Consider the following 17,690-nt stretch of genomic DNA (forward strand, 5'->3'; position numbering starts at 1 on the left):
GCTGTAGAGAAAAAGGAACCCTTGTACACTGTTGATGGAACGTAAGTTGGTGCAGCCACTGTGGAAGACAGTATGGAGGTTCCTCTAAAAATTAAACATAGAATTACCATATGATCCATGTAATTCTACTACTGGGTATTTACCCAAAGAAAATGAAGACACTAATTCTAAAAGATACATGCAGCCTATGTTTATCACAGCACTATTTGCAATGGTCAAATTACGGAAGCAACCCAAGTGTCCATTAATAGATGAATGGATAAAGAAGATGTGGTATACATACATACATACATACGTACGTACGTATGTACGTACGTACATACATACAGTGGACTATTGCTCAGTCATAAAAAAGAATGAGATCTTGCCATTTGCAGCAACATGGATGGGCATAGAGGGTATAATTCTAAGTGGAATAAGTCAGAGAAAGACAAATACCATATAACTTCACTCATATGTGGAATTTAAGAAACAAAACAAAGAAAAAAAGAGACAAAAAGACTCCTAACTACAGACAACAAACTCATGGTTGCCAGAGGGGTGGTGGGCAGGGGGATGAGTGAAATCTATAAAGGGGGTTCTAAAAAGTGGACACGAAGTTTAAAGAGTGCACTTTGATTGGCCTCAACATTTTTAATAAAGTGGGGCCAACAGTCATTTAAGAGAGAAGGAGGCATGGGGAGTGTGTCCCCCAGAATTCATAAATTGAACTCCTAACCCCAATACCTCAGGAGATAGAGGTAATTAAGGTACAATGAGGTCTTTAAGGTGGACCCTAATATGACAAGTGTCCTTCTAAGAAAAGGAGATGAGGACGCAGACACACACAGAGGAGGGGTCACGTGAGCTCACCACAAGAAGATGGCCACGTACAAGCCAAGAAGAAAGGCCTCAGGAGAAACCTGTCAACAGCTCCATCTGGCCTCCAGAATTGTGAGGCGATTCATTTCTGCTGCTTACGCCACCCAGTGGTACTTTGTCCTGGCTGCCCTAGCAGACGAGTATAGGGAGGAACTGAAGGCTGAGACTCGCAGGAGACCTTTCTAACAGCCAATGCAGGGAGTACCATAGGGAGTGAAGACGAGGGTGGAAGGAATGTCTGCTGAGGGGTGATTGGTGTGCAAGTGAATTCAAACGCCGTTGTGGGTAGGCATGGGATTGCTCAGCTAGGCCTCGTGTGTGAGCGCGTGCGTGTGTGTGTGTGTGGTGTGTATTTATAAACTAGTGTGTATCAGGTTCTATTTAGCCTCCATTTGCGAAGATGTGACATGAACATGTCTGATTTAAGAACTTGTCTGGTGATCTACACACACGTAGGATAAGTGGTTAATCTGAAAGCTTTGGAAGGTATCACAGTAGGGCTTGATCTTGTAGCTCAAAGGCAAATAAAAGAGGGGGCACTTAATATCTCTTCCCTCCCAGGTCTTAACCACTCTTTCCACTCTGTTCTATTTCCACCAGCTGGGCTTCATAGTCAGCCTTCCCTTGGTAAAGGCAGATCCTCAAAGAAAGCCACCACGTGATGTGAAAAAATCTTTGTTTCCTGGTGATTTTTGGACGGTTGTCTGATTTGGGAGAGGAGACATAGCTGGTGGCTTCCTTTGCTTCTCTGCTCCCAAGAACTGTCTTGGGGCCTCTTCTCCTCCCTGCCAGCCCCTCTGAGACACACGTGATATGCTAGCTGGACCCTCCCAGGGCTGGCTTTAAGTGTAGGGAGGGGCCGTGGAGCAACTGTGTGGGCCTGAGTGCTCCTTGAATGTTCAGGGTTTGCATGATGTCAGTCTCCCCAATTGAAAGGGGATTCAAATTCCCAAATGTGATTTTGGCAGGGGGGAGTGAGGGCATATTTAAAACTTTTTTTTTTTTCCAGTACACATTGACAGATTCGAGCAAAAGTCTTTGTCAGATCTCCTGTTCTGATGTTTTGCTCATCAATGCATGGTTCACTTATAGGTGAAGCACAGGGGAGTTTTAGGGCAGTGAAACTTCTGTACAATCCAGTGATGATGGACACCTGTCATTGCACATTCTGTGGATTTTGACAAGTGTATAACACAAAGAGTGAAGCTTAATATAAACTATGGGCCTTAGCTAATAATAATGCATCCATGTGGGTTCATCGTCTCTAACAAAGCTACCACACCAATACAGGATGTGTGGGGAGAAAAGGGCGGGAGAGGGGATATGTCCTTGCTGTACTTTCTGATCCATTTCTCTGTAAATCTAGAACTGCTCCATAAAAGTAACACATGTAAAGATAAGGAAAAAAAAAATCAAGGTCCATGTATAATTGTTACTCCCCCCCCCCTTTTTATGCCCTGTCTCCAGATTCTTCCCCACAATAACTAAGTCCACCTTTGGAGACATGCTTCTTTGGGTGAAGTGTTGCCTTCCCAGCATTTTTACCAAGGTTTGCCTTTTCCCTCTCTACTCCTTCTTCCCTCTCTTGTATTAATGGCTTGGGGGGTTTATTGGGGTTTGGTTATTCTGGTGCAGACCCCTGTAGAGAGAGATTAGAATCTTGCCTGAAGGCTGAGGTCTGCCTTTGTGTTAACAACCTGAGATAAGTGTCCCGTCAGGGTGGATGATGGGTCTTCTGAAGGAGGAGAAGGGCACTTCAGGGGGCCGGAGGCCTATGAGGTGCTCTCCAATGGAAGGTGATGCCTGGGGGGCTCCTGGGTGGCTCAGTCTTTAAGTGTCTGCCTTCAGCTCAGGGTGTGATCCCAGCGTTCTGGGATCCAGCCTGCATCAGGCTCCTCAGCTGGGAGCCTGCTTCTTCCTCTCCCACTCCCCCTGCTTGTGTTCCCTCTCTCGCTGGCTGTCTCTCTCTCCATCACATAAATAAATAAAATCCTCAAAAAAAAAAAAAAAAATAAAGGTGATGCTTGGAGGCAGGCTGGAGCTAGAAAGGGAGGAATCTAGGTGAGACCTCTTTGCCCGGAAATCTTCTGTGGACAGTGAGCTCTGGTTGTCTAGCAATTGGTTGTTGCTCTTTATGGCTATTTGCCTCTTATTGTGCTCTAGCCTTTAGTGCAAAGACTTCTTCAGAGCTTCTAACCTAGAGAATGAAAGGAAGGGATTTGGTCCATACTTGGTATGAGGGTCAAAGAGGCAACACTCCCCTTCCTGCTGTGATGACTGCAGGGACCAGTGTGGGCCCTAGGAGAATGTGAAGCTTAGGGACCTATCAGGCTGTGTGGTCTGGGACATTATCCTACTAATCTCGAGGGACGGATTTATTTTCTTATGAGAAGTGGTCTTTTCTGACATAATCTCTAGTACTAAGTATAAGATTATTTCTCAGAAATCGCAAAGGGGCTGGACCAGAAAGGATGAGACTCTAGAGTTCATTCACACACAGTAGAGGTGACAGCAGAAGATTGACCTTGCCTGCTTTTCATTGGTGCTGAGGGCCTTCCCATGGGGGTTTTATGTTGCTGGGACTAGCCTGCCCCCACACATCTGCTCCTAGGGAGATTCATTTTCTACCTGTATCTGGATAACATATTGGGTTCCGGGACTTCTGCTCTGGTCTCCCTACATACCTGTTGCTTCAGAGTACAAGTCAGTGAGCTGAATTACAGAGGGAGGAAAATCATACTGTAGACTGTGGAAAATGCAATGCATGTGATCTTGTTTCCTGTGATAAAAACAGAAAATGGTAATTTCTGGGGGGTCTGTAACTTCCAAACATTATAGCTATGGAGTTGAAAAGTAAGCAAAAATGATTTGAGGCAGATGATTTTTTTCATGCCCTCGGCAAGTTGTGTGCAGTAGAGCCGGCTTCTCCTTGCCTACCCTAATCTAAAACTCAGGCACGGGAGCAAGTGGAGGACTTCAGTGGACTTTGAGGGCAGTGTTTTTCCACTGAAAGAACTCTTCCAAATGGACTGTGGGTTAAAAACTAACAAACAGCGTTTTCCTAGCCAACCCTCAGTCTCTCCCTTTTTCTCTCACCCTTCCATCCTGTGTAGGTATGTTTATATGTAGCTAGCTAGCTGGCCATCTTCCCATCCATCCATCCACCCATCCATCCATCCATCCATCATCTAATTTTTCTAGGCTTTTTTTTTTTCCTTTTTGAGAAAAGTCAGGGTCTGTATGAAGTCGCTGGTCACTATTCCTTGTGCCTTTGATTCAGGACTCTTGGTACATTTCACTCTGTGAAGCTGTAGTTAGAAGGTTGAAATAGGTGAAATTCCAGGAGAAAATGATTATTGCTTTGCAGTGTCTATTAAGTGGCATCTTATAGGACCTGAATCCAGACTATTATATAAAATGGGCCTCATACTATACCTTTGAAGAAAAAAAACCAGCTTCTTTTCACATGGTATTATTCAAATGAAGGCATAGCAAATAGTTCTTTAGAAACAAGTAATTGTCACCATCAAAAACAAGGTAATACAACACATATGACTATTGTATATGCTGATTAGGCAAGAGAAAAATGATTATTCATTTTACTATCTATGAACATCATGGTGGAGCTGGGAAGCATGGTTGGAGCTGGGAAATATTTGGAGGGCAGAATTATGATTTTTTATTTTTCGAGAGAGAGAGAGAAAGAGAGACAGTGAGTGCTCAGGGAGGGGCAGAGGGAAAGAGAGAATCTTAAGTAGACTCCACGCCCAGCACTGGCTCAGTCCCACAACTCTGAGATCATGACCTGCGCTGAAATCAAGAATTGGACGCCAAGCCAACTGAGCCACCCAAGTGCCCCCAGAATTATAGATTTTTAAAGACATGCTTGCTAGTCTGCTAGGGACTCTTACTTTTTATAAGTTTGAACAGGAGTTCCCATAGCTTCAGACTTCTGTGCCATTGCTCTTGCATCGCTTTCCCCTCAGATCTCAGTCAGTGCAATCTGGAGCTGCTTAGTGCAGCTGAGTTCCTCCAGCCCTGCCCATATCCCTTGTGACCTTCATCTCCCCTTTAGTTGACCTTTTGGAGTTTGAAGTTTCAGGAGAGATACTTTCTGGGGGATTTGTGTAGGAGTAAAAAGACATGTTCCTATAGATCGTGAGCAAGTGGGTAGAGCCTGTGCTGCTTATGATGGGGCCAGAGCCTTCTCATACAGGCCTCCATCTACTCTCTCTCTATCCATGGATGCATGTGTCCATTCTTCCATTCATCCATGCCGTTCATCTGCCCGTCTGTGTATCTGCCCATCTATGCATCTGTCCATCCATGCATCCATCTATGCTGCCGTCCTTCCATCTGTCCATCATCCATCTGCCCCTATAACAAAGGGAGAACACAAATGCCTTGATTTTGGAGATATTTAAATTGATTTTATTCCTTTTGGGTAGATATGACCTAATGCAAAAACATTAAAGATTAGTGTACTGCGTCAAAGTTTTCAAACTTTTTTTAAACAGTGAACCTCAAATGAAACCTCATGTATGAGATAAATACATAGCCATCTGAAAGGTGATCTGGGACTCCATTTGCTCTGCAAATACCCTCCTCCCAACTACTGTGGCACCTTCACAAGATCCCTTGGCTCCTCAGAGCACAGCTTACAGACTGCTGTGCTTTGGTATAAAGCAAAGTATAGATGATGTGGTTTGGGCGGTTGATCTTGGGGGAATTAAGGGAAGGGAGAGCTCACTGGGAGCTGGCGATTTTGGAGAAAGCGTTTTGAAAGAGGGGGTGTGCCTTGAAAGGAGAGTCATGTTTGGACCCATGAAGAGGAGGTGGGGGACATACTACTTAGCAGGGTAGAGGCAGAAAGGGTATCAATCAGGGTCCCACAAGGAAAAGATGGCATAGTCAAGCTGGGTAATTGAGGAGAGTGTAATAAAGGGAGAGTTGACAAAGCTGCAGCAGGTTTAGGGAAAACAATAAAGGATAGTGTGGAATCTTGAAGCTAGTGTGGCTGTGAGCTATTACTGGTGGTGAGAGGACATTGCCACTTCTGGACTCAGGGAGAGAGCTAGAACCACCTAACAGGAGATGTGGCCTTCGGTAGAGAGATGCAGGGAGAAGGTTAGGGAGGAGGTCAGGGAAATAAATGCCCCACTTTGCTCTTTGTCTCCTGCCATTTCATTGTCCAAATCAATTGGAATCCATAAACCAGGGAAACCCATAAAGATTTACCTCCCAAAGTCCAGAGAATGGTGGAGAAGGGATCTGGAGGGATAAACAGAAAATAGCCATATGTAGAGTAACCGGGTTAGAACCCAAGGACCTGTATCAGTTAGCTCTTGCTCCAGTAATGCTGTGTAATAAACAACCCCCAAATCTCAATGGAATATACATTTCGTGGGTTGTGGGTTGGCCAGGTGGCTCTGCTGCAGGTTCTGACGGTTGAGGGAGCTTTGCTTCTCGCTGCAGGTATGTCTTAGTTGGGGCCATTTTGCTCCATGTGTGCTCCTCCTACAGCCCAGGCTGCAGGGGCAGCAGCTACCCAGGGGAGGCCCTCCTCAAGGTGATGGCAGGTGTACAAGAGGGCAAACAGTTACCTTAGCACTTCTCAAGCCTTTGGTCATGTCATACCCACCGTTAATGGCCAAAGCAAGTCATTTGGCTGAGCCCAAAGTCAAGGGGCAGGAAGGTCCCCTCCTCCCAGAGAGAGGGGGGAAATTGCCAGGTTGCGTGGCAAAGGGATATAGGGAGATGGAAGAATTGGAGCCAGTAATTCAGCCCACCAGAGTCTCCCTAAGAGGGCAAGATGGAAAACACATTGCACAGGAGGGGAATTAGTGTGAGCAGCTTTGGGTGGTACAACTATTTATAGCACCCCCCCATATCCATTCTCCCTTTTATCACAATGGAATTTTTAGCTTGACATGTGACTGTATTTCACAGCTAGAGACTGCATTTCCCAGCATCCCTTGCAATTAAGTGAGGCTGTCTGACAAAGTTCTGGCTAAAGAGATGTGTGTGGGAGTGATAGACACAGTTTCTTCCCTTAAAGGAATTAACTTCTTTCCTCACCTCTCCCCTAAACCTGCTTCCTGGAAAGTGGGTGTGGCGCTGAGCCCTCCTGGCCCGTGCTTCAGGGGTTAGCTTCTGGATGGCAGAGCAGGAAGGCAGCAGGAGGGTGGCTCCCTGGGCTGCTATATGCGGAGAGTTAGGTGCGAGGGAAAGAAGCCTCCCATCTTTTTTAGGCTGCCATTTTTTTGTTCTTTGTTTCAGCAGCCAGATCTGTAATTAATACCAATTCTTGGACCCTCTACTCTGATACCCAATGGAAGGGATAACAGAAAGAGGTCAGTTTTTTTCAGTATTACTGGTGTAAGGGAGAAGGGAGCTCACAATTTTAGTTTTTCTCCATGTCACCCGCGTCTAGTATTTTGAAAGGATGCATTATCAGTGAGCTAATTGTCAATGCAGTTTCCCTAATGAGATCAGGACAGATAATGCCAGTTCTGAGCCAGTTCTGGAGCAATGCTGGTTCTATATGTAAGCAGAGGGCCTGGTGGGCAAAGGGGGGAAATGAGGGGAGAGACGTAATTGTCGCTTGAGTATTGTGTCACAACCAGGAAGTAGAGAGCAGGATTCCAACCTGGGCCCATTTGGCTCCAAAGCCCATCACTCTTCATTTGGCACTAATTCTATCAGAAAACTCTATGAGAGGTCCAGCTACTCCAGCATCTAGAGTGGTTTCTTCAAACTAACCTCTTTGGACATCCATGGCGTTTGCTGCCAAGTCGATTAAGCCTTTTTGCTTGTCAGTATTGAAGGGATTGGTGTAGTGCTTTTATCTAAAGTGTGCAAATCAGTATTCTGACATTATCTCTCCGGTTCTGTTAGAGAGAGAGAGGTTATCTTGGTGGCTTGAGATTTCTCATGGCAAAGAACAAAATGTAATGCAAAAATCCTAGGCTCTCAGGAAGGTTATGGTTTGGGAGAACAGAAGACAGTATGGAGGGGTGGAAGCTAGGTGGCCATGGGTTCAACGCCCAGTTCTTGGAAAATTATTTAATCTGATCTTTCATTTTCTTGCATAGGGGTTGGATACAGTATATGTCCGGTTCCTAGCCTACAGTAGGTGCTATTACAGCTGCTATGTACCCAGCACTTTGTGCTTGTCAGGCCTGGCATGGCTCCTGCTCCATGGCACAGGACTTGATTTTATTTATTTTTTAAAAATATTTTATTTATTTATTTATTTGACAGAGCACAAGCAGGTGGAGCAGCAGGCAGAGGGAGAGGGAGAAGCAGGCTCTCTGCTGGGGAAGGAGCCTGACAAGGGGCTCGATCCCAGAACCCTGGGATCCTGACCTGAGCTGAAGGCAGAAGCTTAACTGACTGAGCCACGCAGGCACCCCAGGAATGATTTTAAGATGCTTATAATTCCCTGCAGTTTCCAGCCGTGATTTGGTGGGTCATGGCAATGAGTGCCATGTAAAGAGTACAGCAAATTCTGGCACCAAAGGTTAGAAGACTGGCCAAAGGACAGTTCTCCATACCTGGCCAAGAAGACTAAATCGAGACCCTTTGGTTAAGTCCATTTTTTAAAAAAAAGATTTTATTTATTTGAAAGAGAAAGCGCGCCTGAGTGGAAAGGAGAGGCAGAAAGAGAGGAAGAAGCAGGCTCCCCACTGAGCAGGGAGCACGATGTGGGGCTCTATCCCAGGACCCTGAGATCATGACCTGAGCCAAAGGCAGACGCTTAACCAACTGAACCTCCTAGGTGCCCTAAAGTTGGTTTGCTTAAGCCTGCTTTTCTCTGGACTTTTGCCCAACTGGGCATGTTATGTACTTATTTGAACAAGAGTATCTAGGAGGGGAGGAAAAAGGATGAATAGGTGAAGCAAAATCTTTTCAACATCTCCCTTGTGGTTTATAAAATAAATACGACACCAGACCATTAAGGGATTCTTCCTAGGAAAATGGAACTATTGTATAGAGAAACATCTCAAAAAGACTGGAAAGTCTACCTGTACTTGTAAAATTGTTGAGTATAACAGCAAGACAAAAAATACTCTATCGCGCTGCCATTTAGAAAAAGTTTCTAATGCTTTTCCCAGACTCAGGGCCATACTTTGGTAAAAGAATGAATGTTTTATCATCTGATTCTTTTCAGTCTTTCATTCATGTTGATGAAATAATACGTATAATATACTTACATCCAATATACTGGATGTATAATAAGCAATTATTAGTAACATGAATTCCTTCATTTCTCCCGCTTGACTTCTCCCACTCTTCAGTGCTTTTATGATTTTGTAGCTGACTGACCACACTCACTTTCCTCTCTTCTCAATTCAGTCATTTTTAGGTCTTGCAACTAATCTGTAGATCATCTAACTCAGTGAAGGAGTTTCACTGTTTCATCCAGAACACTGGTGCATAGTGTTTGGCATGGAAAGAGGAATCCTCTCTACTTTCAAGGTGCATTTGTTGGGAAAGGAATCAGACAAGAAGTGATGCTTGGGCCGAGTCTTAAAAAAGGTTCTCTCCATGTATAAAAGATGGGGAAGGAGTCCAGGTAGAGTATGGGGGTGAGAAAGAGCATGGGGGCAAGTGCCGGTGGCTTGAAAGGCTGTTTGGTGCATGTGGAGGGAGGGTGGATTGCAGCTGGAGGATAGGCTGGAGGTGTGGGTGGGAACCTGCGATCCTTTGGAAGATGTTAGGCTGGGAATGTGGGGTAGAATGGACTTAGATTTTGAATTAAGAATGAGGAACCTGATTAGATTGTCATTTTTGAAGGCAACTGTGACAGCAAGTGGGCAACAGCAAGTCTTCCAAGTAGCCACCATTCCCTCATTTCTAAAGTAGGGACAAGGGGCGCCTGAGTGGCTCAATCGGTTAAACCCTGGACTCTTGGTTTCAGCTCAGGTCATGATCTCAGGGTTGTGAGATTGAGCCCCCTGTTGGGCTCCGTGCTTAGCAAGGTGCCTGCTTGAGATTCTCTCTCTCCCTCTCCCTGTGTCCCTCACTCCACTTGTACTCTATTTCAAATACAATCTTTAAAAAAATAAAGTAGGGACAACAGGTCTTACATGAAGATTAGAGGAGATAGTGTATGTGAAAATGCCAAACATATTTAAACTATTATTATTCTTATGTGACTTGAGTCACGAATGTTAGATGCTTATTTTTTCAGCTTTGTCATGAGGCAAAAAAAAAAAAAAAAAAAAGCAATGCTCAGCATTGTTACCTGATTTATATAGCTTCCTACTTCCTGAAATATCTGTTTTTGTTTTTTTTTTTTAAGATTTTATTTATTTATTCGACAGAGATAGAGACAGCCAGCGAGAAAGGGAACACAAGCAGGGGGAGTGGGAGAGGAAGAAGCAGGCTCATAGCAGAAGAGCCTGATGTGGGGCTCGATCCCACAACGCCGGGATCATGCCCTGAGCTGAAGGCAGACGCTTAACCGCTGTCCCACCCAGGTGCCCCATGAAATATCTGCTTTTTGAAATGGGAGCGGCTATTACCATTTGTCGTCTGCTTTAGCTTCAATTTTAACTCCTACAAATTGGAAGGGTGGTGGGGGAGCGGATGGATATTGATAATAGAAGAAGAGAAGAAAGGGTTCTTTCCTCCTGGTTGTGCATCCATCCTTTCAAGAGCCGTTCAGGAAGAAACACATTTTCTTCTTCTCCCAGCACGTAGGAAGTCAGGTGCCTGAAGACCTCATCATAGTTCATCAAATCTCTCCTTCCAAAAAGAGCATCGGTTGTGAGCAGGTGAACAGCGCCCGGTGTCTAAATAGCTAAACGTACGGAGAAGCACGTGAGACCCTTATAAGGTGCGATACTCATCTGCTTTTATTCCGGGTGTTATTAAGAAGGACCCTGGTTCCTAAAGAACATTTAGAACATTTTCGGAGCTTAAGTCTGAATCCTGTGTCACTCCTTGGTGATGGTATGACCCAGGAAATGATGTCCCCTCTTTGAGACCCTCCCCTTTTCTGTCAGTGGGGAGGGTAGCAAAGCCTGCTTCATAGGGCTGCTGGGAGGACGGCACGAAATTGTCTGACTCAAGCACTTCACGTAGTGCCGACGATGACGACAGCGCTGTTAAGGGCTGGGAGAGGGACCACCTCGGCCGTGGGAGCTAGCAGTACGCCCTTCTCATGGCGGCGTCAGACATTTAACTTGCTTCTAGGCACGAAGCTTAACTGACACACAGGAAAAGGATGAAAAAGAGGATTTGGTTTAGTCTCTAAAAGGTCTTGAGGGTTTGGGTTTCGTCTGTGAAAGGTCTTGAGCCTGAGTAAGTACCAGAGTCTAGTGCTTGCCTCGTGTCACAGGGCCCAGACGACGCTGGGTCCTGCCAACCTGACCAGGCCACGTGGACAGGGCAGCAGGGCATCAAGGTGCTGAGGAGATGGCCATTTTTGGCTGCAGAGACGGGAGATGGCATGAATGGTGACCGGGGGTGAGACAACATACATAGTCCACACAGCTGCAGGTGTGAAAGTCAAATTCTGTCTTTATTCTTTTACCATTTTATTTGGGCTAGGTAGCAGCACGGCCTGGGGAGCTCCTTGGAAGGGGAGGGGAGCGGAGGGAGGGATTCTGTTGGATGGAAACCTTACCTTTGAGCGTCAATTATATCTAATGTCTATTTTCAACACATTGCACGCTAGACTTTTCCATGGCAAGTCAAGGAACAGGAGGAGGAGGGGCTCAGAGGAAAGGTTCTGGGCAATACTTCAGGGTAGTGGCCGAAAGCTGGCTCTTGCATTTCATCATGCATGTGCCGTGGAGTTACGCTTTTTGGAACGTGAATTAAGAAAACACAAACTTTCCAGGTAGCAGATAGCTGTCCCCATCTTTCTTGCATCTCTGCCCTTGGTTGACACGATACCATACTTTCCTGACAGACAGTCACTAGCAGCTCTGCTACAGGTCCGATACGACGCACATTCCTACCGCAGCCACACAACAGGGCTTTCTAGGTGCTCTGTCTTTTCCAACAGGTGCCTCTCCACCACCCCTAACTCCACCAAAATGAAGTAGAAGCACGTCCTGAGCTGACCACTTCCTCCGGGCCCAGCCAGGCACACAGCAAGAATGTTGGCTGGTGATGGGCTCCATACACAGCCCACTTGACTGAGCCATGTATATCCTCAGGCTTGACCTACCCTGGCAAAATCTGCAAGGATATTTGTAGACATTTCAAGGGATTGACTCCTCTGAGGAAATGCTACATTAAAAAATATATATATATACACACATATATTTAATCATTTTTTTAAAACCACAACTGAAAAAAATTCTTTGCCATTGGGTAGAATTAAATCTGACAAGAAACCCTAGGAGTTTTTTATTAGTACCATTATTGTTTTCTTTGGCTCCATGTATTATACTGGTAAAATGACAAAAAAAAAAAAAAAAAGAAAGAAAAGGAAAAAAATGGTAAAAAGACAAATATTTTGTACAAAAATACAAAGTTTTAAAAGCTCTTTAAGTATATTTCATGTTATTACTAAGAGTTGGCCTATATATCTGTATGTCTGCGTATTTTTCTTACATCTGAGATTTTAGAAATGTAAGGTACTGTTTACACAATACAGTTTAAGTTCTTCTTAGAGCTCAACAACCAATGATGATAGCCTTTTTTCTGATTGGAGCAGTCCATACTTTGGAAGATGTGATTTGCGTAATAGTGCAGTTACTGGCTGAGAAAAATCTATGTGATTCAGTCCATTTGCATACCGAGAATCAATATATCATACTGGGGGAACATTTTAGTTCTGAAGTCCTTGAGTAAAGGCGGATGGTAAAGATAACCAGCTGTCAATTTTTTCAGGAATTGGTTTTCAGTGCTTTTTTTCCAATCTGGAGAGAAGGTGATACAATCAGAAAGAAGCATCCTTTGTCTTGGAGAACCATCCAGAAATTTGCTCAGGTATTACATCACAGTCCATTATAATGCAGATGATAGTACTAAAAGAGAGGAAAAATAATGGGCATTAGTTTTTCTTAAAGAATACCACTAATGTACAATTTTTAAAAAAGGAACATGTATTTTTATAGGAAAGATTCCAAAATACATCATTCAATTATTTTTTTTTTTCCCTAAAGAAATGTCTATAAGGTCACATTCAGATTAACTAAAAGGTAAACTTGTTTTTGAAGATGCTATTCTGGGCTCAACTCGAATCCCAAACGGCCAAACAAGGCAAACAAATGACAAGTCTGGGTCACTTCTCACCCTCTATGGTAATTTCTTTCTTTTTTAAAAAATGCGGTATAACTGACATACATTAGTTTCAGGTGTTCAATATGAGTTGGTATTTGTGTACATTGTGAAAAGATCACCACAGTAACTATCACACATAGTTAGAAAAATAATTTTTTTCCTTAGGATTCTTAAAGTTTTTAAGTCCAGTATAGTTAACATACAGTGTTATATTAGTTGCAGGCGTACAATATAGTGATTCAGCAGTTCCTGGTGCTCACCACGACAAGTGCACTCCTTAACGCCCGTCACCTGTTTCACCCATCCCCCCAACCTCCCTCCCTTCTGGTAACCATCAGTTTGTTCTCTGTAGCGAAGAGTCCATTCCTTGGTTTGTCTTTCTCTCTTTTTCCATTTGTTCTTTTGTTTTGTGTCTTAAATTCCACATGAGTATAATCATATGGTAGTTGTCTTTCTCTAATTTTCTTAGCATAATACTCTCTAGAGCTCCATCCATGATATTGCAAATGGCAAGATTTCACTCTTTTTTATGGCTGAATAGTAGTCCATCGTATACATATGACACATCCTCTTTATTCTGCTGCCTTTTCTTTTTCTTTTTTTTTTATGGTTTCCGTTGCTGTGTAGGGGCTTTTAAGTTTGATGTAGTCCCATTTGTTTATTTTTTGCTTTTGTTGCCTTTGCTTTTGGTGTCAGATTAAAAAAATCACCAAGATTGATGCCAAGGAGCTTACTACCTATGTTTTCTTCTAGGGATTTTATGCTTTCAGGTCTTAAACGAAGTCTTTAATCCATGTTGAGTTCATTTTTGGGCCTGGTGTACATGTCATTATTTTGCATATGGCTCCGGCCTGCCTAACATTATTCATTGAAGATACTATCCTTCTGCTGTTACATATTCTTGGCTCCTTTGTCAGTTAATTGAGCATATATGTATGGGATTATTTTTCTATTCTGTTCCACTGATCTACCTGTGTTTTTATGCCAGTACCATACTGTCTTCATTACTATTCCTTCCTTTGTAATATAGTTTGAAATCACAGAACAAAATGCTTCAAGCTTTTTTATTCTTTCTCAAGATGGCTTTGGCTCTTTGGGGTCTTTTGTGGTTCCATACAAATTTTAGGATTGTTCTATTTCTGTGAAAAATCCCTACGGAATTTTGATAGGGATAGGACTGAATTGCTTTGGCTAGTAAGGGCATTTTAACAATATCCTTCGAATCCACAAGCATGGAATATCTTTCCATTTTTTTCATCAATGTCTCATAAGTTTTCAGCGTACAAGTCTTTCACCTCCTTGGTTAATTTATTCCTAGGTATTTTCTTTGATGCCATTGTGAGTAGAGATGTTTTTTTCTTAGCAACATTATTAGTGTGTAGAAATGTAACAGATTTCGATATACTGGTTTTGTATCCTGGAACTTTACTGAATTCATTTACTAGTTCTAACAGGTGTTTTTTTGTTGTTTTGTTTTGTTTTTTGGTGGAGTCTTCAGGATTTTCTATATATAAAATCATGTCATTTGCGAACAGTGACAGTTTTACTTCTTCCTTTCTAATTTGGATGTCTTTTATTTCTTTTTTCTCCCCCTAATTTCTCTGGTTAGGATTTTTCCCCCCATACATTTGAAAACACTTTTTTTTTAAAAAGATTTTATTTATTTATTTGACAGAGAGACAACCAGTGAGAGAGGGAACACAAGCAGGGGGAGTGGGAGAGGAAGAAGCAGGCTCCAAGCAGAGGAGCCTGATGAGGGGCTCGATCCGAGGACTCCGGGATTACGCCCTGAGCCGAAGGCAGACGTTTAACAACTGAGCCACCCAGGCGCCCCTGAAAACACTTTAATCTCCATTAAAAAAGATGTTAGTTGAGTGGGATTTTTTTTTTTAATTTAAATTCAGTTAGCCAAATGTATTACATCATTAGTTTTTGGTGTAGTGTTCAAAGATTCATTAGTTGTGTGTAACAGCAAGTGCTCATCATATCACATGTCCTCCTTAACGCTCTGGCTAGGACTTCTAATACCACACTGAACAAAAGTGGCAAGAATGGGCATATCCTTGTCTTGTTTCTGATCTCAGACAAAAAGCTTTCAGCTTTTCACCACTGAGTATCATATTAGCTATGGGCTTGTCACATATGACTTTTATTATGTTATATCCACTTTGTTAGAGTTACTTTATTATAAATGGAGGTTGAATTTCATCAAATATTCTGCATCTATAATATAGATTATTTTTATCCTTCAATTTGTTAATGTATCCCATTGATTGATATGTGGGTATGGAACCATCCCTGCCTCCCTGAAATAAATGCCACTTGCTCATGGTGTATGATCCTTTAAATATATTGTTAAATTCAGTTTGCTAATATTTTGTTGAGGATTTTTGCATCTATGTTCATCAGGGATGTTGGCCTGTAATTTTCTTGTGGCATACCTGTGTGGTTTTGGTATCAAGATAATGCTGGTTTTGTAAAATGAGTTTAGAAGCATTCTCTCTTCTATTTTTTGGAAAAGTTTGAGAAGGTTAGTTTTAATTTTTCTTTGCTTCACTGGTGAATTCTAACAAGCATGCAATCTGGTCGTGGACTTCTGTTTGTTGGGAAGTTTTTGATTACTGATTCAGTCTCCTTACTAGTAATCTTTCTGTTCACATATTCTATTTTCTTTGTTATTCAGTCTTGGTAGGTTTATGTTTCTAGGAATTTATCCATTTCTTCTAGCTTGTCAAATCTGCTGTCAATAATTGTTCATAGTGGTCTCCTATGATCTTTGTATTTCTGTGGTATCAGCTGTAGTATCTCTACTTTCATTTCTGATCTTACTTGAGTCTGATCTTTTTTTTCTTGGTGAGTCTAGCTATGGTTTTGTCTATTTTGTTTATCTTTAAAGAACCAGCTCTTGTTTTCATTGAGCTTTTATACTGTCGTCTTAGTCGGCATTGCATTCCTTTCTGCTTTCCTTTTTGTTATTTCCCACCTTCTACTAACTTTGGACTTCCTTTTCTAGTTCCTTGAGATGTAAACTTAGGTTATTTATCTGAGTTTTTCTTGTTTATGGAGGTGAGCATTGATTGCTATGAACTTTTAGAGCTGCTTTCACTGTATCCTATAAGTTTTGTTATGTTGTTTTTCCATTTCCATTTATCGCAAGGAATTTTTTGATCTTTCAATTTCTTCTTTGATCCATTGGTTGCTTAGTTGCATGTTGTTTAGTCTTCACATATTGGTGAATTTTCCAGTTTTCTTCCTGTAATTGATTTCTAGTTTTATATCACTGTGGTCAGAAAAGATGTCGGACATGATTTAGATCTCCTTAATTTACTGCAACTTGTCTTGTGGCCTAATATATGATCTATCCTGGAGAATGCTTCAACAAGAATACGTATTCTGTTGATTTTTGATGGAGTATGTCTGGATTTTTTTTTTTTTTAGATTTTATTTATTCATTTGAGAGACAGAGAGAGCACAAGCAGGAGGAGAGGGAGAAGCAGACTCCCTGCTGAGCTGGGAGCCTGACTCGGGGCTTGATCACAGGATCTGGAGATCATGACCTGAGCTGAAGGCAGCTGCTTAACCGACTGAGCCACCCAGGCGTCCCGTATGTCTGGATTTTCGGTGATATATGTTTGTTAAGTCCATCTGCTCTAATAGTTTGTTTAAGGCTGATGTTTCCTCATTGATTTTCTGTCTGGATGATCCAGCCGTTGATGTAAGTAGGTATTAAAGTCCCCTGCTATCGTATTTCTATTAGGTCCGTTAATCGTGGCCTCATACATTTAGGTGCTCCTATAATGGGTCCATAAATATTTACAAATGTTATATCCTCTTGTTGGACTGACCCCTTTGCTATTATGTAATGCCCTTCTTTGTCTCTTTGATAGTCTTTGTTTAAAGTCTATTTTGTCTGATATGAATATAGCTATTCCATCTTTCTTTTGGTTTCTGTGTGCTTGGTGTATCTTTTTCCATTCCTTCACTTTCAGTCTGTGGGTATCTTTGTCTGAAGTGAGTCTCTGGGCAGCATACACACGGGTCCTGTTTTCTTAGTCATTCAGCTACTCCATGTAGCTGACTTTGACTGGAGAATTTAATTCATTTAATTCATTTAAGGCAATTGTTGATAGGTGTATACTGTCATGTAAAACGTTCCTCTCTATTCCTTTCCTCTCCTCTCCTCTCGCCCTCCTCCTTTGTGATCTGAGGACCTTCTTTAGCTGCAGGCTTAGATGCTTTCTCTCGTTTGTGTGTCAACCACAGGCTTTGCTTCATTGTTGCCGTGAGGTGTACGTATACCTCATATTTATAACCATCTATTTTAACCTGATAACTTAAGAGTGCATTCTAAATCTCTACATTTTTACTCCCACTTGCCACATTTTATGTTTTTGATGTCACATCTTGTGTATCCCTAATTGTTATAGTTTTTACTACTTTTTCTTTTAAACTTCTACCAGCTTTATAAGTGAGTAATCCACCACTGTTACTATTTACCCTTACCAATAAGATTTATACTTTTGTATGTTTCGTTGTTACTAATTAGCATCTTTTTTTCCCCTTTTTTTAGAAGTCCCTTAGCT

The 17,690-nt window shown here is 42.4% G+C and overlaps 1 protein-coding gene and 1 long non-coding RNA gene across 4 annotated transcripts in view; one reads left to right on the forward strand and one right to left on the reverse strand.

Annotated features, from left to right (window-relative positions):
* The window catches only part of LOC125282734 (uncharacterized), a 74,558-nt gene that overhangs the window by 45,436 nt on the left and 11,432 nt on the right, over window positions 1-17,690 (forward strand). The gene's annotated exons all lie outside the window — the stretch shown is intronic.
* Window positions 11,374-17,690, reverse strand: part of COLEC12 (collectin subfamily member 12) — a 186,450-nt gene continuing 180,133 nt past the window's right edge. Inside the window, exon 10 of the mRNA XM_026496058.4 lies at window positions 11,374-12,851. Within this exon, the coding sequence (XP_026351843.3) occupies window positions 12,832-12,851 (20 nt within the window). The 3' untranslated portion in view covers window positions 11,374-12,831. The remainder of the gene's footprint in view (window positions 12,852-17,690) is intronic.

Source organism: Ursus arctos, unplaced genomic scaffold (assembly GCF_023065955.2).
Source record: "Ursus arctos isolate Adak ecotype North America unplaced genomic scaffold, UrsArc2.0 scaffold_17, whole genome shotgun sequence".
NCBI classification, from domain to species: Eukaryota; Metazoa; Chordata; class Mammalia; order Carnivora; family Ursidae; genus Ursus; species Ursus arctos.